The sequence below is a fragment of the Vicia villosa genome, linkage group LG1 (genome assembly GCF_029867415.1).
Source record: "Vicia villosa cultivar HV-30 ecotype Madison, WI linkage group LG1, Vvil1.0, whole genome shotgun sequence".
Classification (NCBI taxonomy): Eukaryota; Viridiplantae; Streptophyta; class Magnoliopsida; order Fabales; family Fabaceae; genus Vicia; species Vicia villosa.
The window spans coordinates 13635695-13650657 of NC_081180.1; the positions used below are offsets into that span (position 1 = coordinate 13635695).

Sequence of the window (14963 nt, forward strand, 5' to 3'; positions counted from 1 at the left end):
GGGTTTTTGGTGTTATAAATAAACTCAAACCCTCCAAAACCCTCATACCCAAAATCTTTTTATCCTTTTCACCTAATTCCTCCTATTTTTCAAAACCCTCCCCTCCCTTCCCCTCCAAACTCCCAAACATAGCCTAAAGGAGTAACCAGAACGGGAAGAACATCAATTTCCAACTCTTAGAAAGAAATTAACCTTAAAATTAGAGTCTGAGTTTTGTAAAGACTATTCTAAATCAGATTAAAAAATCCGCTACCTTACAGTTAACCCGTATAGGCTGCAGGTAACACATTTTGCACACATAACTACAATATGATTAACAATTGAATTGAACTTGAACCTGTGAATAGATAGAACGTTTTAATAGAATATATTGAAGAAAGGAATCCACTTTCAACTCTTTCATTTTATTTAATAGAATAGAATGGTAACCAGACTAGACTTATTCTGCTCTAGATCCTATTCAGCAAAAAGTCTTGCATCTAGAGCAGAAAGTCTCGCATCTCGCAACTCTAGAGCAGAAAGAGATATGTAGAATTTAGGCGATATATGACAACTCTTTCAATTTGTGTTTGCATATGTTAGTTGCGACATTCAAAACAGTTTCTACTGTGAATTGTATCAAACTTGTTCTTATGTTTAAAAATCATGTTAGTTGTGACATTCAAAATAATTAAAACCAAACCAAACCAAACCGAACATTAAACCAATATAAGTATGAGATGTAAGGTTTTAAAATTTACCAAATTCAGTAATAATAAAATACTAAATTTTAATTAATTTTTTATATCTTACACAAATAAAATATAATATTAAACTAAAATATATAATACTTAAAAAATTATAATAATTAAAACTCAATTTTACTTTAATTTTAACAAAAAATATATAATACTTATATTGAATTGAATAGGTGAAATTAGAGTTGCTGCACCTTTATAGTAAAAATATAATTACTATGGGTCTCAATTTGTAAAATAGATTTTTCTATATTCAGGTTTTTTAAAATGTAGTGTTTCTATACAAACTTTATAGTCCCACATAGTTGATAATGAGTGAAACGAACAGGATATGTGTGCGGTTTCCGATTGAACCGGTTAAACCGACAGGTTCAGTCCAGTTTAGATCACATTGGTGACATGCAAAAACAGTTTCTGCTGGTAAAACTATTTATCAGCAGCCAACTAGAAAATTACATAAAAGCTTAAATATATCCTGTGAGATTCACAACTTCGGCATGTCAAATAAAAAGAAAAAAAAAAAAAAAAGCTTCTTCCGCACCCTGGTAAATTTAAGCTTCTGAATACAAAAATGTGAATGCTCGTAACAATCCTATGCTTATCAAAGATGTGACAAACCTGAGAACTCAAAAAAAGATCAAATTTTACTTTGGCCTTGTGTGTCTATTACAAACTGAAAGAACAATGACTATAATAAGTTATAGTTGCAAACAACAAAAGAAAACAGAATGATATGTCAAAATTTGCAGGAATCCTTAAGATTGCAGAATCCTTTTCAACTCCTTTGATTCTGAGCCCGTCGAGTAATAACATCATATTTAGCTTGCTTGCGTTCATTAGATATCTGAATGACAGATTTCAACAACAAAAATTATGAACATCAGAACCAACAGAAAATAACTACAAATAATTCAAAAAAAAAAAGTCATGCGCAGTCATAGACAGGATAAAAAGAACGTACCCGCATGGCTTCCAACAGCTTCCTCTTTTTACGTGACAACAAAATGTTACTCATGTCAGCATCATTATCAACATTTGCTTGACCATTATTAGTTGATTCACCAGTCTGAATCAATCCGGCCGATGTTTCTTCTCTAGCTGTAGAACCTGCTGAAGTATATGTGGCACCTTGAAGTTCTTTCTTCAAATCCTCCTGGTATCGCAGCTCATGATTCATCATCTGCAACATAACCGTTGAAATAATTACTTATAGAATGATCCCATCCATTCTTCATACAATCATATTATGGATAGTAAGTAGTTTGCCATACCTTCTGCTTTTCCTTAGCCGCATGATTAGCTGCTGCTCTATCAATGACACCATCAGCCAGAAGATTTTGAGGATCTTCCAAATCTTTTTCAAGGCCAAGAAGTGGGAGGACTTCCTTTCTGGCAGCAGCTTGCAGGTGTTTAATAATCTTTGCATACTCCGGAACATATGCTCCTTCTTCATCATAGTCAACAAAAGGAGACAAATGTGGTGGAGGAATCCTGTTGATAAAAGAGACATCTTAAGTTTAGAAATAAAATTTTCAAAATATGAATTTCTAGGTTTCAACTTATTCATCAACTTCATTCATATCGTAGATACTTGTAAACCACCACAATCAACACTAAATGAGTTATATTATAGAATATAGAAGAGATTCCGTTCTCTTAACAGAAAAGAATTAGAAATTACCTTCCGACAAGATAGTTTTCAGTTGGCAGAATTATTCTAGCATTCACACAGTCAAATACCCATTGTGGTTGAACATATTCTCTTGAAAGGAACCTGTGTCCTTGAGCTTCCCTATCAACGATCTACAGAAATGAAAGCAATAGCTTAGCAAACATTAAAGTAAGTTCATATAACTTAAGTCGCCTAAATCACAAACCTGATGAGTAATGCCCTGGTCAGATTCCACAAAAGGAGCCCCTTCACCCTCCCATGAAACTATACCACCAAAAGCAGGAATAACAAAAAGCAATGATTCCCTTGGTACCTGAATAATTAAACCACAACAGTACAAGCAAATGTCAAAACATATGCACAACCATTTGAATAATTCCAAAAATAGGCCAATTTTTTAATATATCTTCATCGGTAATGGTAACTACATATAGGGGCTTGTTATAAGCCTCTGCAAAGTCTTACTCCGGCATATAACTTACCAATGAAACTACACAAATAAGAAATGAAAAACAAGACCTTGCTTTGGACCAAATTTTGTTGAAATAGTTGAAGTGTTTGACACAACCTTGATTGGCAACTTAAGGAGATTAGATTCATTACCATCTTTAAGAGATTCATTACCGGTTATCAAATAGTACTTGCAAAAATTAAAAAATGGTAGCCCTTAAGTTCTAATACAATGGCAACTTAAGGAGATTAGATTCATTACCATCTTTAAGAGATTCATTACTGGTTATCAAATAGTACTTGCAAAAATTAAAAAATGGTAGCCCTTAAGTTCTAATACAAACACATTAATTTATAACTAGAAAATATGTAAACCAATCAACTATCTCATCAAGCAGTTATTTTTATAAATGTCTGTACTTCTAAGTATAATCCTGTAAGAGATGATGCCTGTTTTTAACATCACTAACCCATGCATGAATTCATTTTACAATATCGTAAACCATACATTGAAAAAATTAACACAAACTCTAACTCAACAAATGCTATATAAGGTCATACCTCTCTGCTCAAGAAGATTTTGACATTTTGAAAGAGATTTTTGCATTGTCGTGTCTCTTCATCATATTCCTCTTCATCTTCTCCGGCAGCTTTCTCAACAAGGTGCATTAGTGCACCAGGTTCATTAGAAGGCAGTTGATGCTGAAGTTGAGCAAGTCTCAGTTCAGAATTTTCGTTTTCGGTCTCTGCCCCAATTGGCTTGGACTCCAGTTGTTCGGATTCAACTGATTGAGAAGCTTCAGAATTCAGTATGGCAGGTCTGGCATTGGCATATCGTGACAGTGCATATAGATCTTCAAAATTTGAAGTAAAAAAAATGATTAGCACATACACTAAATCTCTACAAGACTGTTTAATTCAAGTTTCTATAGTTTGATACAATTTTGAGAAAACAGTACCTGCTGCCAAAGCCTCCAAGCGAGGATCAAGTATTGGAGGATACTTCAATTTTATGGAATGGTAGAGGTGGAAATTGATAAAACCAAGAAGAGGCTGTACCAAATTTTTTAAATAGATTTAAGAAGTTAGAAGTTGTTCGTACCAATCAGTATATGGAAGTCAACAGATATTGTATAACTAAATTTGGTTTATACGTGAATCACATTATGATCCTAACACAACAGAACTTATTAAAATCACGTGTTTCCATGAATTAGATTTATAGCCCTATTACTTCGGATGAAATGTATATCAATGAGTAAACACAAAATGAACATACTTATCTTAAATACGAAATTAAACTAACCTCATATATTTGCAGAAAGTTTAGCATAGTAGGAATGTCAACGTCATTAGACACAACCTGCTGCAGTGAATGAGGAGTTAACCATGTTATTGTCTGGCGCTCAACTTCCGCCTGCACAAACAACATTAAGTACATAAAATATATAATTATGATCAATTAACATAACAAACAGCCATGATTGGTACCTGGTAGTATATGCCTTTAACAGACACAAAAGTTTTTCTCAATTTGTGAGTACGGGATACGAATGCTTGCCATTCATGTGCCAATCTATATAATAAGGGCAGACAATATATAAATGAGAAAATATTATTACAGCATAAAAAGTTGTAGTTTTAATATCATAAATTATATTCCTCTGGTCTTACTTTCAAAGTAAAGATTGAGGCACAAAGACCTAAATTCAACAAAACATTAATCTAAAACTATTATAATTCCATGTTGATACCTTCGACATTTGTGGACCCGCTCTACGTCAATTTTTGTGCTCTCGGTCGCAGGTAATGATGCAAAAAGATGTACCATTGTAAGGCAGTCATCCAATTCTCCAAGTGCGTCCACGAATCTTGGATACCTATAATTCAAAGAATGATAAAAAAAATGATTGGAAACTCATCACCAGCTACAAGTCAGACATTAATTGAGACAAAAAAAATCAAACAAACCTCTGTCGAATTATCCTATCTATTTTGGGTTTGGATATTCTCTCCCGTAACCGGTTTGCACGTTCGACGTTTTTCTTTGCCTCTGCTTTCTTAATTTTCCTTTCATGTACTCTTATTGCTCTATGTATTTCCCGCAAAGGCTCGTGATGTAGAAAGCTAATATCTTTCACATGGTAGTAAGTCTTATCATTTCCTTTGAACTTTTTCTTAGGCTCCCGAGGAGTTACACCTTTCAAAATACACAATTTCCTAAAATTTAAAAAAGCCAAAATAAGAATCAAATTTTAAAATTTAACCTATTCAAAGTGATTCTCAGAATAGAAAACCTGAAAAGGGGTAAACTGATTAAAGTGATTCTCAGAATAGAAAACCTGAAAAGGGGTAAACTGATTTGAAGTTGCTTGAGTGCCTGTGTCCTGGTGAGAAATTTAGCAGCATTTCCCTCCTTTTTCTTCCCCTGTCATACAAAAATAAAACACAACAAAATGTTACCAGTAAGAAAATATCTCCAAAAAGGAAGTTGGAAAGGGAGAAGAGATGTGCAGTACTCACGGCGGGTCTGTAGTGCTTCACCATTGCTGCTGGTGACGGCAGCGACTCGCGAATCACAACAAGACGGTATCAGCGGGAAAATAGGTTTCGTTGTTTTGGTTTTGTGGTGGTCGACGTCGTCTCACGGTATCAGCTAGGTTAATGTCTGTTCGAGACTTGAGAGGAATTGAGGGCGGTGGAATAGGGTTTAGGGTTTAGAAAGATATTTTAATATATTTTTACTTTTACTATCCCCTTATACTTTTACCTCTATATTTTTTAAAAATATTTTAATTCAATTTACTATTCAACTTTTACTATCTTAATCAATTTTTTTAAAAATGAATTTTTACTTCTATCATTATTCTCTTAATAACTTATTATTTATAATTAGGGGTAAAAATATATTGGACCGTGTTAGGCTTTCTTAAGTTTGTGTCTAGTCTTTAAAAATTTTAAAGCGTATATCTAGCATGCAGTCTATCATAAATTTATTTTTAGACGTAGGTTTGGCCTTTTCAAATGTTTTGTTGGTCTATTAACCTACATAAAATCTAATTTATTTGAATATTTGTAAATAAGAAATTCAATTAAATTTTAAATAAACTAACAAACTCATAGATCAACGAGTCTAAATTTTTATTTGCATTGACTTATTCAAATTTACCTATTAACATAAATTTTGTGATATTATATTTGTTTGAGAGAACTTAAGAAATATTTTTGATATTTTTATAAAGGTTTTTTAACTTATTTTTCGAAGATTTTCAAGATAACTAAGCTTTATTTTTGTATTTTAATTTAAAATGCAATATAATAATAATAAAATCATTTCTATTTATTTAAATAGGTCAGTTTGATAGGATTATAAGATTTTTTTATGGTATGTGACATAACATTTTTAATTAAATAAGCTTAAAGAAAAATCTAAGTCTTTTCTATTAAAAAAAATCTGATCTACCTAAATTTACGTAGATTAGGTCTCTGATGTTAATCTGACCCAATTTCACCTGTACTTTATAAGTTATTTGATAGTTATATGTTTGTTCATCAAATAATTTATGGTAGTCATCCAATAAATTACTTATAAATTATTTTATAGCTATCAATTTGTTCACCAGATAATTTATAGAAGTCATCAATTTGTTCACCCAATAAATTTTAATATTCAATTTTTTAATTTTAATTTTTTATTATTTTTATATAATTTTAATTTTATATAAATTGTATTATTAATATAAAAAAATACAAATGAAAATTTTAATTTTAATTTGTCAATTTTTCTATATTGTTAATACAAAATAAAAATTAATTTATATAATCTTAAGAACTAGTCAGAGACCCGTGCTTCCGCACGGGTGATTTTTTTTCTGGTGTAGTATTTTTGTAATGATATGAATAATATAAATAAAAGGAATTATAAGCAATATGCATAATTAAAAGGAATTGTTTTACTTGAATAGAGTTAGAGTTTTATTGATTGCTCTGTTATACTCCCAATTCTTTGAAAACTGAATATCCATAGGAATTGTTTTGAAATTTGAAAATAAATACTTTAGTTTTCAAATAAAAGTCATTATTGTTTAAAATAAAATAGGCATTGTATTGAAAGTGGCCCTTAAGATTAAACATTATTATCGTATTCATGTGCTAATTTTGTGTGTAATAAAGAACCATGCATATAAAAAAGGACATGTGAGTTGGAGAGAAAAATAAAATTTTAACAAATGCAAATGTAAAATTTTAAATATAAATGAAAAATATGAAATAATTTACTTAATTGTAAATTTAACAATAATTATATAGAAAACAATGATCCACAAAAAAATGTTTAAGATAGGTTAAGAACACAATAGCAAAATTGGGTCAAGTAATTTAATAATTGACGGTCCAACAACAATTAAAAGAAAATGATATAGATCACTATGGTGCACTTGGTGCATCCATTCAATAAAGTTGAAAGAGTGAATACTTAATTTGTTAGTTACAAAAATGACCTTTTATTAGTGCAAATAAATTTTGGTGAAAGGGTAATTTAGGCAATTTGGTCAATATATTATTAATGAATAGATAGTAAATTAATTGTATTAAATAATGATAAAAAACCGTGAGATGGAGAAAAAATAAAAATAAAGATATTATCTCTCAAATAAAGACAATGATTGATTAAAATAAAATAGACAATATGTTGATAGTGACCCGTGAGATAATAAATAAATAAATAAATAAATAGAGAAAAAATAAAATGAAAGTAAGAAAGTGTGAAAAAATGTGAGAGAAATTTGAAATTTTAATTAAGATAGAGAAAATGTGTAATGATCGATTAAAAAAAATTAAATATTGAGTTGATAGTGGCCCGTGAAATAATTAAATATTTTTGGGAATAATAATTAAATGATCGATTATTAATATTTTTTGCGATAATAGATAAATGTTGAAAAATTAAAATGAAAGTATGGAAAAATGAAATGCGAAAGAAATTTGAAATTTTTAGTAAGATTAAAATTTAAAAATAGATTATTAATATTTTTTGTGATAATAAATAAATTAAGAAAAATTAAAATGAAAGTAAGAAAGTGTGGGAAAATGAAATGTAAAAGAAATTTAAATATGACTTCCATCATTCATGGCTTACATGTGATGTCATCATTCATGCAATAAAGTTGTAGGGATAATGTTATTTATTTCGGACCAATGAAAAGCTAACACTTGGTCAATCTATTATTAATGAGTAGATAGTAGAATAGAATAGTAGATAGTAGATATATATAAGAATTAAAAAAAAATTGTAAAATGTACGGGTATAGGATAATGGTAGAGGCATGGATAAAATTTTCTAAGGTTTAGGGTAGGTATTGGACCTTAGAGAGTTGGATTGGGATTGGTTCCATTCAATATTTTTTTTCATTTTTAATTTGACTTAATTATATTTTTAAATTAAAAAAATCATACCATGGGTTTACCCATAGCCATACAGGCTGACCCATTATTTTGGGTCGGGTTTAAGAAGTTAATAAATAAAGGAAATTTCTCTTTGCACCATGTCACCTTCTCTCAGCTCCTTAGAGAAAAGTAAAAAATATTTTTATTTTCGGAGATATATCTCTGAACGCATTTATTTTTTGCAAAATATTTAATTTTAGAGATGCATATATGAATAAACCTTATTTTAAAAAAATATTTTCGAATATACATATTTGAAAAGCTTTTTGTTGAGTTTTTCTAACTTTGTATTGGATGTATACGGATAGACACACCTAGTAGCCATACAACAATAATGTAAAAAATATGTAAATACCTACTAATGAATGTCACCTTTATTTTTTCTGATCAACACTTCAGTTCCCTATTTCAACCCAATTAACTCAAAAAAGTTCTTTCGACATACAAATACCTAACTTGTCTGTCATCTCAAATAATGCACTAAATTTGATAAGGTAATCACTTGATCAACATGCAATAACATTTAACAAAGAATTTATTTATTTTTAATTGAATCCATCAAAGTCGTATTCAAATACACAGTTTTAAGGTATTTTTATTGTTGTAACGTGACTTATGTCAGGATAGAATAATTTAGAATTTTTGGCTTAAACCTTTGGAGTTAGGTACCTAGTTTTTCTAAAGTTATATGATTCATTACATATCATTTTTTCTTGATCAATCGGTACTGAGACCTATTTTTCTATCTTTTTCACAACGATTTTTTGTGAAATTATTCAACTTCTTAATTTTCTTTCTAACCGATTATTTCTCTAGTACCCCAACCCCAAACTTATTCGTTGCTAACTTTCAAGGACAACTCCAAATTTATTCTTTTGCATCAACAAGTAAATCAATTTCTTTACCTAACTCCAAAAATGGTGGAAATAATTTATATTTCAAGTCAATGGAGAGCATAACACTTTGTTTTCTTCTATTTTGTTTCTCATATATGCATGTTCCTACCCCACCTCACCCAACCAATTTGTCCATCTATCATGTTATTATCAACAACTCAGCTGAAACCCATGAGGAAAAAAAAAGCTTTTTGTGAATCAATTATTAATTCACTGTACTTTGTATGTCTCAGAGTGTGACCATCTTTTTGTTAAAAAACGGTTGTCCTTAGGTCTGTAAATTCAAGAGGTTCAATTTAAGATGAAATTGTTGGCCAGTGGAAACATGATGGCACAATCCAGCCATATCCATGAATAATAAGATGAAACAATAAATCAAACTCTTGTGAGTTTTGTTTATAAAATAAGTCATAAACTATCTCAATGACATACTCTATGATGTGATTATTCAGCAAATAAATATTTTGTCATGCATTAAGCAAATCAAACTCTTGTGGGCTTTGGAATTACATTGGTTGAGTTGCATAATATCGAACATTGTACCTCTTACATGCAAGCGAATGCTCTACTATCTCAACTACATCTCCATTTTATTATAAACTAGTGGAAAACCCGTACGTCCGCACGGGTTCTGGTGTGAGTTGGACTGTGTTTATCAAATACATATAGTCTATAGTAAAAAAATTGAAAAGTGTTTTTATATGAAATTGAAATATAAATGTTTTATTTGTTTAAATAGTAAATTGGAAAAAAAATCAAAAATAGTATATATTGATAGAAACTCGTGCGTCCGCAGGGGTTCTGGTGTGGACCGCTGATATGTCACCAGTTTATCATGAGAAATCAAACAAATTAAAAAATATCAAAATATTATTGAAAAAAGAAAGAAACAAAATAGACTGCAAATAATTGTATAAGTTTTCTAAAACTTCTATTGTTAATAAAACTACTATTAAACACAAAATTTATAAAAAATCAATTGTGAAAAATAGAAAAAAAAATATTTTTTAAAGATGGATTGAGTTGGAATAATAAAAGAATTTATAAGTTTAATGTTGTATTTAATAAAATTTGGACTATGGTTTAAAATATAAAAAAATGAAATAAAAAAGACAAAACTATCAAACCAAATGAATTTATTATTTTTAAAAGAGATAATAAACCTGTACCTATTGTTTTGATATATTTATAAAAATATTTAAATAAAAAAAACTTGTTCGCATTTAAAAAAAATTAAGATTTATTCAATAATGTAAAAGTAACATTTGTTATTAATAACATAAAATAGTGAAATGTTTACATTAATAATATATACCTCATTTTTTTATATATTATCTTTAAAAATATTATCATAAATTAAAAATAATTTTAAAATAAAAATATTATTGACAAAATTTAATAACCCGAGAATTCGTATGGATTATGGTATAGATATTTGTGCGTTCACATGGATACTGGTAGGGGTGACAAAACAGGTCCGATCCGTCGGACATGTCCGTTTTATCCGCATTTTTTTGCGGGGCAAAGCAAAATTTTAGGTCTGCTTCCTTTAATGTGTCCCTGTTCCGCCCCGTTTTTTTTTTTTTTTGCAGGTATGAGCTTTGAACAAACTAATGTTACTTAACAAAAACTGTTATATTATATAATATATATTGAAATATTAAAAAAAAAAAATATTTTACCTAAAATTTATAAGTTATTATAATATATATTTTTTCCATGTATTTTTAAGTATTTTTCTGATTCCCTAATTTTTCTTAATAATTATCAATTTTAGAGTTTAATGCAACAATAATTATTTTATTAATATCACTATTAATAATTTATAGAAGAGAATGAAATAAATTTAATTAAATTTCAAATAATAAATGATATTAAAAAAAATTAATGTCATAAAGAATAATATATATGAAAATTATAATAATGAATCTATGGTTTAAATGGCACCAAATAATTTTGTTATGCATCTCATTTTCCTTGAATCTTAATCATGTGCTGCTGTAAATTCTAAATATTAAATGAAGCGCTACTATTTTATCCACCCATGGGATCCAAAAGATTATAGAAGAAATGGAATCTACGATTGGTTTACTTCACATTATATTATGAGTGGTTAGAGTGCTAACTTTAAGATAAAAAATAGTAAAGACTCACATGTATTTTTAGACTCATCACTCATGTACTTATTAAAAACAACAACAATTGATTACATTCCATCACTTACATTCTCACATGATTCTGAACTTCACCATCAGTTTGTACTGTTTTTTTTTACTCACAAAAAGTCAACATACTTAATATATTGCAAGAACCACTCACATAACAATCAATTTGAGGTTGAACAACATAAACACAATTGTCATACTTAAAGGAAACTCCCCCAAAAACTTTAAAAAATCTAACACTATTAGATGTGACTCCAAAATACCATATATTTCCCCAAAAACTATTAATTAAATAAGATCTTAGACGCATGTGTGTTGGATTTGTCTAAAGTGCTTTTGGGCTGCAGAATTAGCCATGGTTGATGCATCTTCTTTCTTCATATATTACTGTAATTGTACAAGTCCAAGAGCCCTAATGAATAATAAAAAATCAACAAACAAAATAAAGTTTTACTACCAGAGATAGTATGAATTAAACTTAGTCACTCCCACTTTATCATATATGCGTGTTCGAATTCCAGTAGGTTAGGAAGTTAAGTCGAAAAGCATCTGTATACCTGGAATATGCTCCTCTCCCAAATGTTTGGCTACGTAACCAACTGCGCTGGTTATTTCCTCAGCCGTCTTCAGTAATGAATGCAATGTAAAAACACGTCGTTCATACTTTTAAAAAACACGAAACACAGGGATATTTCTTATCCCACCCTGTTTTTTACATTGCCATAATTAGACAAACCTTATACAACTAATAATAATTGTCACCAAGTACTTTATTTATGTTTTATTGGCAAAATGACTTGAGAATTTAAGTCTTCAAACTTTGGCAATTCACCACCAAAATAGACAAACAGATTGGACTTTAGTGACCAAGATACTCCACATCCAAAAGACTTAAAACTGGGACTTCAATACACATACAGGAGCAATACTTCAACAGGTAAAACATATAAATCAGCAGAAGAGAATGAATTCAAACAAAATAAACTACATCCAAAATTTATTCAAAAAACTCACCAAAATCATGTTCAAAATCTGTCCAAACACATGCCCAAAAAACAGTCCATAAGCAAGCTAAAATTGATTCAAAACTTGGCCAAAATTGACTCAATGAACCAATTTGCACCTGCAACTTCAAACCTATCCAGTAACATAGCAGTTCCAAACCAAAAAAGTGAATCAGCCCCGCCTTGACACAATTCACAACAGCTTCACGTTTTAGATCAGCTGACGCAAACATGGAAACGTTTCGGAGAATATCTGATTGCGCTAATTGCACCTCGGTGCTTCTCAAGAACAGTTTGTTTTGTAAGTGTATCTCTTGATATAGAATAAATATGCACCTTACCAACGACCTTGCTGCATCCTATACAAATCTGCCGAGACAATACATTCCAAGAAAATCGAAACCTGCACATATAAAGCCGAAACGGCTAACGGAGAATCCCGCATCTGCTCAAAAAAGGGTAGAAATCAAAATAAAACTGAATTCTAGCATAACAATTCTGCAGTAGAGCTCAAAATGAAAACAAAATTCTAAGATAACCAGAAATACCAATAACCACTTTCACAACAGAAAAATAAAAACTCTTCATAACATAATTTCATAGATTCGTAGATTTAAGACTATAAACCACAACACTATAAATGGTTACCTTCCCTTACAACAATAAAACGGTTCAAGCATGTATCCAATACTCCATTTGCATAACTTACAGTAGGTAATTATTAGGTAAATTAAGTTACATTAGACTACAACAAGCGAATGCTCTACTATTGGTTGAGTTGCATAATATCGAACATTGTACCTCTCACATGCATGCGAATGCTCTACTATTTGAACTACATCCCCATTTTATTATAAATTAGTACGGGTTGGTATACTTATCATTAATACTTAACATGAATCCACAACTAACAATATAAATTTTGATTATAACATGCTTAAATATTTAGTATAATATAATGTAGAGATATATACTAAAAACAATTTTATGTTAATTTAAATATTTTTTTCTTAATTACTTATCTTTAATATATAACTTTTGGAAAAAGTAATCTATAATCTATAATATAATAAGAAAATTAACGGTTGTGGAAAAGTCAAAAATACTCTTATTTCATTTTTCGCCACCACATTAAAATTGTGGTTTTTTGGTCTTTGCACCATAAAGTTCTTAATTTTATTATTAAAATAATACAACTCTTATATTTTATTAAACTTATCAAATCTCTATTTTTTTTCGCTTTCATCCATACAAAAAATCTATTATTGATATATATTTTTTAAATACGAAAAATGATATTTATGATCGAAATATTTTTTAGTAAAAAATGATATATATGAAAAAAAATTATTCAAAAAATTTATTATTGATCTAAATATTTTTATACACGAAAATTTAATATTGATCCATATATTTTTGTAAATGATACCTAAATAAAAAAAATATTTGTATATGGAAAATATTTATTATTTACGAAAAATGGTATTTACGATCTAAATATTTTTTATTTAAAAATGATATACGGGAAAAAATCTACTACTAATCTAAATATTTTTATATACGAAATTTACTATTGATCCAAATATTTTTTGTAAATGATACCTAAACAAAAATGAGGTTTGTATACGGGAAAAAAAATTATTATTGATCTAAATATTTTTATATACGAAAAATGTTAGTATTTATGATCCAAATATTTCTTATTCAAAAATAGAATAGGCCAAAAAATCTATTATTGATATAAATAATTTTATATACGAAAATTTGATATTGATCTAAATATTTTTATATACGAAATTTACTATTGATACAAATATTTTTGTAAATGATACCTAAACAAAAATGAGGTCTGTATACGGGAAAAAATCTATTATTGATCTAAATACTTTTATATATAATAAATGGTATTTATGGTCAAATATTTTTTATCCAAAAATGGTATACGGATAAAAATCTATTATTGATCTAAATATTTTTTTATACGAAAATTTAATATTGATCCGAATATTTTTGTAAATGACACCTAAATAAAAATAATATTTATATTATTATTTACGAAAAATATTATTTATGATCCAAACATTTTTTATTCAAAAATAGTATACGGGAAAAAATCTACTATTGATGTAAATATTTTTATATACGAAATTTACTATTAATCCAAATGTTTTTGTAAATGATACCTAAATAAAAATGAAGTTGTATACGGCAAAAAATCAATTATTGAGCTAAATATTTTTATATACGAGAAATGTAACGCCCCAGATTTTCATCCAAGATATGGCTTAGAAATGATTAAAATACTTGTTTAAATCAAATAAAAGGTTATAAAATCAATCAAACTTTGTGACCGTTCGGATTCATAAGCGCAAAAAAATCACCGCATTTCTAGTTCTTTGGAAGGAAAGTAAATAAATAAATAATTTGAAATATAAAACGATCAAGCTATAAACTACTGAAATAATTTGTTTTGAAAACCCATGCTTCCCCGTAATCACGCATCAAGCAAGCATCAATCACTTTGGAACTCCACATTCGTACCTAAAATGTTGTTGTAAGGGTCAATTACGCATGTCAAAAATAAACTAAACAAG

At 28.8% G+C, this 14963-nt stretch overlaps 1 protein-coding gene across 1 annotated transcript; it reads right to left on the bottom strand.

Annotated features, from left to right (window-relative positions):
• Positions 1-1363: 1363 nt before the first annotated feature.
• Positions 1364-5562, bottom strand: LOC131601357 (pescadillo homolog). Its single transcript, XM_058873148.1, has 13 exons — positions 5383-5562; positions 5202-5287; positions 4831-5079; positions 4614-4739; positions 4351-4435; positions 4166-4276; positions 3819-3912; positions 3421-3713; positions 2615-2722; positions 2419-2540; positions 2009-2228; positions 1699-1917; positions 1364-1581 (listed from the first exon to the last, which is right to left on the bottom strand). Exons 1-13 carry the CDS (start codon positions 5404-5406, stop codon positions 1513-1515), a joined length of 1806 nt encoding a protein of 601 aa, XP_058729131.1. The 5' UTR covers positions 5407-5562; the 3' UTR covers positions 1364-1512.
• Between the last annotated feature and the right edge of the window lie 9401 nt (positions 5563-14963).

Bases quoted from the DNA above. Each gene is read 5' to 3' on its own strand.
- LOC131601357 (XM_058873148.1), bottom strand. From the start codon at position 5,406: ATGGTGAAGCACTACAGACCCGCC. The intron at 2,229-2,418 runs GTAATTTCTAAT...TTTTATCAACAG, and splicing joins GAAAACTATCTTGTCGGAAG to GATTCCTCCACCACATTTGT. The intron at 1,918-2,008 runs GTATGGCAAACT...GTTATGTTGCAG, and splicing joins CGGCTAAGGAAAAGCAGAAG to ATGATGAATCATGAGCTGCG.